Source organism: Coregonus lavaretus, assembly GCF_964263955.1.
Source record: "Coregonus lavaretus genome assembly, chromosome: 7".
In the NCBI taxonomy this organism is placed as follows: Eukaryota; Metazoa; Chordata; class Actinopteri; order Salmoniformes; family Salmonidae; genus Coregonus; species Coregonus lavaretus.
The window spans coordinates 32,121,190-32,129,849 of NC_139994.1; the positions used below are offsets into that span (position 1 = coordinate 32,121,190).

The window sequence follows — 8,660 nt, forward strand, 5'->3', positions numbered from 1 at the left end:
GGTTTGTATCCGTAGATTTATGAATATATATATATATATACTGTATTTTAAAGCATATGTACCTTTTATAGGGGGGTAGCCTTTTCAACAGTAACTAATATTTGGGTTAGAAGGAGGCAGTGCCTCGTTCACAGGCAGGTTTGCGGTAATGGTATAGAGGGGCGGACAGTGAGAGAGGGCAGACCTAACACCGCCAGCCAACAAGCTACAGGGGAGACCAACTGGAGAGTGGGAGTGAAATTTAAATCCAATCAATATTGTGCAACTGAAGAGGCAGAGTGCCGTAAGTCATTTTTTCAGTCAATTGACCAAAGATAAGTGAATACAGGAGATGAAGTAAAAAGGAAGCGTTGTTGTCTGGCAGTGTTCCCATCACAGACGGTTTAGAGGAAAGGAAATTATTACACTTATTCAGATAGAAATAGAAGCCCTCTTACCTTAGCTGGGGTTGAGTCCGAGAGAGTGCTGTGTGTGTGCGTGCGTGCGTGTGTTAGAGATGGGCACGGTTAATCAAATGTCTAACAGACGCTCGCCTAGCGGCAGTTCCACTAGACCTGAAATGGATCAATGCAAAACACCTTTTTTTGTAACAGAATCACATCTATCGTGGCAAAAATCTGACTTCTCTTTCACTGTTGCTTACAAATTACCCTGTCCTCTGTTTACATCTGCCATGTGCATTTGCGTCATTCTGATTAGTCGAGAGAGTCGAGCAATTTTTGATTTTAAAACTTCCACTATCTGGAAATCCAAAAAACTGAATAGTAAAATAATTTCAAATGCCCATTCCTTGTGTGTGTGTGTGTGGGTGCGCACGCTTCCATACTATTTCTGCCATTACCACAAATAGTATAGCTAGTCTTTTGACATTTTCTTTTGAACCACTCTCTAAATGTAACCATGTTACCTGCCATGACGTGACCCATTAGGAAATAGCTACTCCAACCCCACCCAATGGTCCACCATTTTGGAGACACTGTGCTTTGTCATAGCACTCCACTCAACCCTAAGCTGTCTATTCAAGTCTCCTCTTCCTCTCTTCTCACTTTTTATGAATAATTGTTTCAAATCCACTCCCTCTTAACCTTCTCTCTCTCCTCCTCCTCCTCTTCTCTCTCTTCAGACATACTCCTCTCTGCTCTCTCCGCCCGGCCATGCTACACTGCTCTGTGTATTAATTGTGGTTTGATAAATTCCCTGCTGTGGCTTCGTGGGATTGTCGAGTCAATGACTCAGAACTGCAGTGGAGAGAAAAGTTTGGACTCCTCACAGAAGCGTTTCGCCGGGCTGCTACCGGAAGGAGAGGAGAGGCGCTATGTTGGCACCTCCGCCAAGAAACTGGCAGCTTGGCTCCAAATTGCTCTCATCTTGAGGCATCTTAAGCTGTCCAGTATCGTGCAGTTCTGTCTCCTTTTAACTCTGAGCTATTGATGATTAAAGATGCTTTATTATAGCAGTTGTTTAGTCATTGATTTGAAAGCTTCATCTCTCATACATCCTGTATGGTTGTTTGTTTATAGGACAGATAGCCATGAGGTAAAGCTAAAGAGGTGCCTCTGTTGCCAAGCATATTTGTGTAGGATTTCAAATGAGGTGCCAAGTGATGGTTGGTCATTATTTATAGACTCCTCAAGTGATCCTTTTACATTCATATTGTTGTTCTAGTTAGCTCTCACACATCCCATTTTACTGGCCCTCATAGGTTTTCCTGTCTATAGGTAGCTACTCTGTAATGGGCATCATTAAACCGTAGCTGGCATTTCAACATCTTTTTTTTTTTACACATTTTTGCCGCTCTTTGGCCATGGTCGCCCACAAATAGTGTTTGGGCATAGTAGGTTTGCCATTGCTGTCAGCCTTATACCAATACACAGCCTACTTGAGCTTCATTAACTGCTCACTGTGTGTTAAGAGGCATGGTTGCATAAGGCCTATAATAAATCACCAAAAGTGACTTTCACAAGACATTCTAGCCTACAATGCTTTCACACAACACCCCTTGTCTCATTTTTTCCTATCTCCAATAATGAGCCTTGTCACAAAGTAAATATACAAAGTCGTTAAGTAACAAATCCTTATGAAATCCCATAAAATCTAGATTGTGTAATCACTGCAGTAAGTACAGTACTGTTGGAGGAGTGGATGGGAGGAAGGAGCTCGGGGTGAAAGAGCGTGAGCATGTGACAGTCACGCCACCACAGTCCTGCTTTGAGACCATAAACCAGGGAAAGTTAACGGGCTGCCAGCCAATCAGGAGGAGCGATTCAGAGCCCCGAGTCATTAGGGTAAACGAGCGAGGGGATCTACAGGGGTCGGGCTAATGCATAGTAATCGGCAGGAATGAGCTTCTATCTAGCTCCCCAATCCCACACATTGCCACAAAGGCCTTCCATAAAGAGCATAATTAATTAGACTGTACTCTCCACTGCATTTTTAGCACTGGTCAAAATCACCTACTTTTAAGAAATTATATTGAAGATTAAATTAGGGATTTTAAAATCAAGGGCTCCCAGAAGAAGGTGCCTATTGGCAAAAGAAGATTAATAAATACGCTAAAGTGTGTTATGTAGCCAGATGAAGATATTCCTTTGAAAGAAAATGGGTCATCATTGGCTGCTCGATGCTTCCTGCAAGCATACCCAAGCATAAATTGAATAACATGTATTGAATGGATAGGGAAGTATCTATTCATAGATTGAGAATAGAGTCACCTTGACGATATCTATGCATAATGGAACTGGAAAATTGGATATTTCTTGTGCTGCTTATTGTATGTAACAGTACAGTTGAAGGCAGCATTCAGAGAGAGACAGTCCTATTGTTCAGGTATGCTTTAGTTCACCTTGAGGTGCTACTGAGATTTGAACAGCGATCCTATTCCAAACAATGGTTATCAATTTCAATAAATATATATTGTGTAAATACACTTATATATTGTGTAAATACAATTAGGAAGGAACACCTTCCTAATATTGAGTTGCACCCTATTTTGCCCTCAGAACTGCCTCAGTTCGTTGGGGCATGGACTCTACAAGGTGTCAAAATGTTGTCTGGATGTCCTTTGGGTGGTGGACCATTCTTGATACCCACGGGAGACTTGAGTGTGGAAAACCCAGCAGTGTGCCAGTTCTTGACACACTCAAACCGGTGCGCCTCAAAGGCGCATAAATCTTTTGTCTTGCCCATTCACCCTCTGAATGGCACACATACAGTGCATTCGGAAAGTATTCAGACCTTTTTCCACATTTTGTTACGTTACAGCCTTATTCTAAAATGTATTTAAATATACTTTTTTTTCCTCATCAATCTACACACAATACCCCATAATGACAAAGCGAAAACAGGTTTTTAGACATTTTTGCTCATTTATTAAAAAGAAAAAGTAGCATTCAGACCCTTTGCTATGAGACTCGAAATTGAGCTCCGGTGCATCCTGTTTCCATTGATCATCCTTGATGTTTCTACAACTTGATTAGAGTCCTCCTGTGGTAAATTCAATTGAATGGACATGATTTGGAAAGGCACACACCTGTCTATATAAGGTCCCACAGTTGACCGTGCATGTCAGGAAACAAAACAAGCCATGAGGTCGAAGGAATTGTCCGTAGAGCTTTGAGACAGGATTGTGTCGAGGCTCAGATCTGAGGAAGGGTACCAAAACATTTCTGCAGCATGAAGGTCCCCAAGAACACAGTGGCCTCCATCATTCTTAAATGAAAGACGTTTGGAACCACCAAGACTTCCTAGAGCTGGCCATCCGGCCAAACTGAGCAATCGGGGGAGAAGGGCCTTGGTCAGGGAGGTGACCAAGAACCTGATGGTCACTCTGACAGAGCTCCAGAGTTCCTCTGTGGAGATGGGAGAACCTTCCAGAAGGACAATCATCTCTGCAGCACTCCACCAATCAGGCCTTTATGGTAGAGTGGCCAGACAGAAGCCACTCCTCAGTAAAAGGCACATGACAGCCGGCATGAGAAACATGATTATTTGGTCTTATGAAATCAAGATTGAACTCTTTGGCCTGAATGCCAAGCGTCGCGTCTGGAGGAAACCTTGCACGGTGAAGCGTGGTGGCAGCATCATGCTGTGGGGATGTTTTTCAGCGGCAGGGACTGGGAGACTGGTCAGGATCGAGCAAAGTACAAAGATCCTTGATGAAAACCTGCTCCGGAGAGCTCAGGACCTCAGACTGGGGCAACGGTTCACCTTCCAACAGGACAACGACCCTAAGCACACAGCCAAGACAATGCAGGAGTGGCTTCAGGACAAGTCTCTGAATGTCCTTGAGTGGCCCAGCCAAAGCCCGGACGAACCCGATCTAACATCTCTGGAGAGACCTGAAAATAGCTGTGCAGCAACGCTCCCCATCCAACCTGACAGAGCTTGAGAAGATCTGCAGAGCAGAATTGGAGAAACTCCCCAAATACAGGTGTGGCAAGCTTGTAGCATCATACCCAAGAAGACTTGAGGCTGTAATCTCTGCCAAAGGTGCTTCAACAAAGTACTGAGTAAAGTGTCTGAATACTTATGTACATTTAATATTTTATTTTATAAATTTGCAAAATTTTCTAAAAACCTGTTTTTGCTTTGTCATTATGGGGTATTGTGTGTAGATTGAGGGGGGAATTTTTTTTAAATTCATTTTAGAATAAAGCTGTAACGTAACAAAATGTGGAAAAGGTCAAGGGGTCTGAATATTTTCTGAATGCGCTGTATACACAATCCATGTCTCAATTGTCGTCCCCTTCATCTACATTGATTTGAAGTGGATTTAACAAGTGACATTCATAAGGGACCATAGCTTTCACCAGGTCAGTCTGTCATGGAAAGAGCAGGTGTTCCTAATGTTTTGTACACTCAGTGTATTGTCTTCCTTGCCCCCCCCCCCTTTATGGTGTTGGCTTTGGGGGGGAGAGATGGGAGTCTTTATCTCATGAGGGGTTGAGTTTAACCTTTCTTTCGCTCTCTCTCTCTCCCTCTGTCTGTCCAGGGCGGGCTCTGATGAGATTGACAGACAGGAAGCTGGAGCGAATGGGCATCATGCAGGAGGGCCAACGGCAGTACATCCTCCAGCAGGTCCTGCAGCTCCGCGTCCGAGAGGAGGTCCGCACCCTGCAGCTACTCACGCAAGGTACAGCTCTCACCATGGCAGCGTCTCAAATGGCACCCTATTCCCTATATAGTGCACTACTTTTGACCAACAGTAGGAATATAACGAATAGGATGCCATTTGGGATGCACCTCATAACACCTCTGTCAGTGGCCATGATAGAGCCTGTGTGACTAGCTTTACAATGATAGCCTATGAAATTATAGGCCATTTCACTCACCCGATTTGCGTGGTCGTGCAGCTTTAGATTCAATCAGTTTAAATTGTTCTCTCAGCACTCTTTATGTGGCCAAAGCCAGCTACCTGCACCTATAAACACTACAACCAATTTACAGTATGTGTGTATTTCTGGGCCCTACTCTCTACAGTCTGTCTCCCCATCTCAGATCTTCCAATCACAACACTGACCCCTTACACACTGACATCCAGTCATTCTTAGCGATTTGTCTCTCCTCCGCATCACTCATCACCCACATCACCACCGGCAACTGAAATCAGCATCATCCCCATTAACATGTCTCTGGCTCTCAACGCAGATCGCTTTTGCCTCGGGCAAAATCCAAATACTGGGGAACTGTTCTCGTCTCGAATTCCGGGAAAACAGTTGGAGTTGTGTTGTTTCTCTTTGATGATCCTTTCTTGTTGCCACTGGTTTCTCTCTCTCTCGCCACTGGTTGAGGGAGAGAGAGCGAGATGCTACGCTACTGCTGGGGGAGAGGGGCCTCTTGTGTCCCTAGAAAGGCTGAACTTGTGCTACTAGAACTACTGCTGTGAGAATTAGAACAGTGAGGGAAGAAAGGAGAGAGAGAAATGGGGAGTAGTGTGAAGGGAAGGAGTGAGACAAAGGAGAATTTTGCTTTACTGCGGAAAGGACTGGGTGTGGGTCATTAGTGGGGGAAGCGAACACTGAAGGAAGATGATAGAGGGAGAGAGCCTTGAACAGAGGAGAGCTAGCGTGCTTTAGACACCTTTGGAATAAAGGTGTGGGAAGGCAGGACCTAACGGTCAGGGAAGTTGAGGAAAATGACAAAAGTGACAAAAGGCAGCATGAGAGAGGAGTTTTAGTGAAGGTGAGATGAGGAGAGCGGTGGTGTAATTACTGCAGTGTACCCAGGCAGAATTAGCCAGACGGACAGTGATTAACCTTTAAGGCGCAGTGGGCCATGGGAGGAAAATAATTAGATTCCCATCTCCTCTCTCTCCTCTCATTGTCTCCACGCCAGAGGGAGGATTCTGAAGGATTCTCTACTTTTTATCAACAAAAAAGGAGAGTTGTCCTTTCGCTAAACAGTAATACTCAAGTTAGGTAGATAGGTTTTTTAGACTGAGGAGGACAGATAAAGTGGCATTGTTTGCCAAAACTGAGCCATTCCATTACATATACTTTCATAACATGGTTTGTTCACATTCAAGTACAGTGCCTTCAGAAAGTATTCATACCCCTTGACTTATTCCACATTTTGTTGTTACAGCCTGAATTCAAAATGGATGAAATATATATTTTTGTCTATACACAACACCCCATAATGACAAAGTTAGAAATGTTTGCACATTTTTGGCAGTGATTACAGCTGTGAGTCTTAATGGGTAAGTCTCAGAGCTTTGCACACCTGGATTGTACAATATTTTCCCATTTTTATTTTCACAATTCTTCAAGCTCTGTCAAATTGGTTGTAGATCATTGATAGACAACACTTTTCAAGTCTTGCCTTAGATTTTCAAGCAGATTTAAGTGAAAGCTGTAACTAAGCCATTCAGGAACATTCATTGTCTTCTTGGTAGGCAACGCCAGTATAGATTTGGCCTTGTGTTTTAGGTTATTGTCCTGCTGAAAGGTGAATTAATCTCCCAGTGTCTGTTGGAAAGCAGACTGAACCAGGTTTTCCTCTAGGATTTTGCCTGTGCTTAGCGCCATTCTGTTTATTTTTTTCTCTGAAAAACTCCCCAGTCCTCAACGATTACATGCATTCCCATAACATGATGCAGCCCCCACTATGCTTGAAAATATGGAGAGTGGTACTCCGTAATGTGTTGTATTGGATTAGCCGCAAACAACACTTTGTATTCAGGACAAAAAGTTAATTGCTTTGCCACATTTTTTGCAGTATTATTTTAGTGGCTTTTTGCAAACTGGATGTATGTTTTAGAATATTTGTATTCTGTATAGGCTTCCTTCTTTTCACTCAGTCAATTAGGTTAGTATTGTGGAGTAACTACAATGTTGGTCCATCCTCGGTTTTCTCCTATCACAGCCATTAAACACTAACTGTTTTAAAATCACCATTGGCCTCGTGTTGAAATCCCTGAGTGGTTTCTTTCCTCTCAGACAACTGAGTTAGGAAGGACGCCTTTCTTTGTAGTGACTGGGTGTATTGATACACCATCCAAAGTGTAATTTAATAACTTCACCATGGTCAAAGGCATATTCAATGTCTACTTATATTTTATTTTTTTACTAATAGGTGCCCTTCTTTGCGAGGCATTGGAAAACCTCCCTGGTCTTTGTGGTTGAAATTCACTGCTCGACTAAGGGACCTTACAGATAATTGTATGTCTGGGGTACAGAGATCAGGTAGTCATTTAAAAAAATCATGTTAAACACCTTTATTGCACACAGTGAGTCCATGCAACTTATTATGTGACTTGTTAAGCACATTTTTACTCCTGAACTTATTTGGGCTTGCCATAGCAAAGGGGTTGAATACTTCTTGACTCAAGACATTTCAGCTTTTCATTTTTAATTAATGTGTAAAAATGTCTAAAAACATCATTCCACTTTGATATTATGGGGTATTGTGTGTAGACCAGTGACACAAAATCTCAATTCAATCCATTTTAAATTCAGGCTGTAACACAACAAAATATGGAAAAAGTCAAGGTGTGAATACTTTCTGAAGGCACTGTATATGGATGTTCAAAGTGGATCCAAGCCTGATGTCTTTGCTATCGATCTCATAAAAGTAGTTGTGCACAAATTCCAACTACATCAGTTAAAGGAAAAATCCTTTAATTTACAGTGTTAAATAATACAAATATGTGAACAATTATTTTTTGTGAACAAATGTTTCATTTTGGCATTATAATAAGGTTGGTAGCAACATGGAAAATCGTGGAAATCTGTTGCAGCTCAAGTCGACTACAAAATCCACAATGCAACGCTCTCTAGAGTATCACAGTATGAGTCATAATACCTGTAAAACCTAGAGGTCAAACAGGGAAATGGTTCCAATCGTTTTTCCACCATTCATTTTTCCCATAGGGGATTTTGGAAACACTTAAAATAAGGGCTGTGTTTTGTGTAGGCTGACCCTGGCGTTATGTTTTGATAACCATGTCAATCTCTCTAGGACAAGGTGAATTATCAATATATTCGCCTGTATTTACCCCCCCCCCCCCCCCAAAAAAAAATGTTATGCTCATTAGCTGCTAATGTGGCTATCATAAAGAACTACAAATGCCATGATGATCTGGACGAGTCTGCCGAATCGAGGCAAAGGTAAGAATCTCTGTATTAACTATCTAATGTTAGCTAAATGTAGTAATGAATAAA

General features: G+C 42.4%; 1 protein-coding gene across 1 annotated transcript in view; it reads left to right on the forward strand.

Moving 5' to 3' along the window:
* LOC311132333 (sterile alpha motif domain-containing protein 12-like) overlaps nucleotides 1-5,549 on the forward strand; it is a gene marked incomplete at both ends in the record, with an annotated part of 44,530 nt that extends 38,981 nt beyond the window's left edge. The window contains 2 exons of the mRNA XM_084165578.1: nucleotides 4,991-5,131; nucleotides 5,497-5,549. Coding sequence (XP_084021704.1) covers nucleotides 4,991-5,131; nucleotides 5,497-5,549 — 194 coding nt within the window. The remainder of the gene's footprint in view (nucleotides 1-4,990; nucleotides 5,132-5,496) is intronic.
* Nucleotides 5,550-8,660: the final 3,111 nt, after the last annotated feature.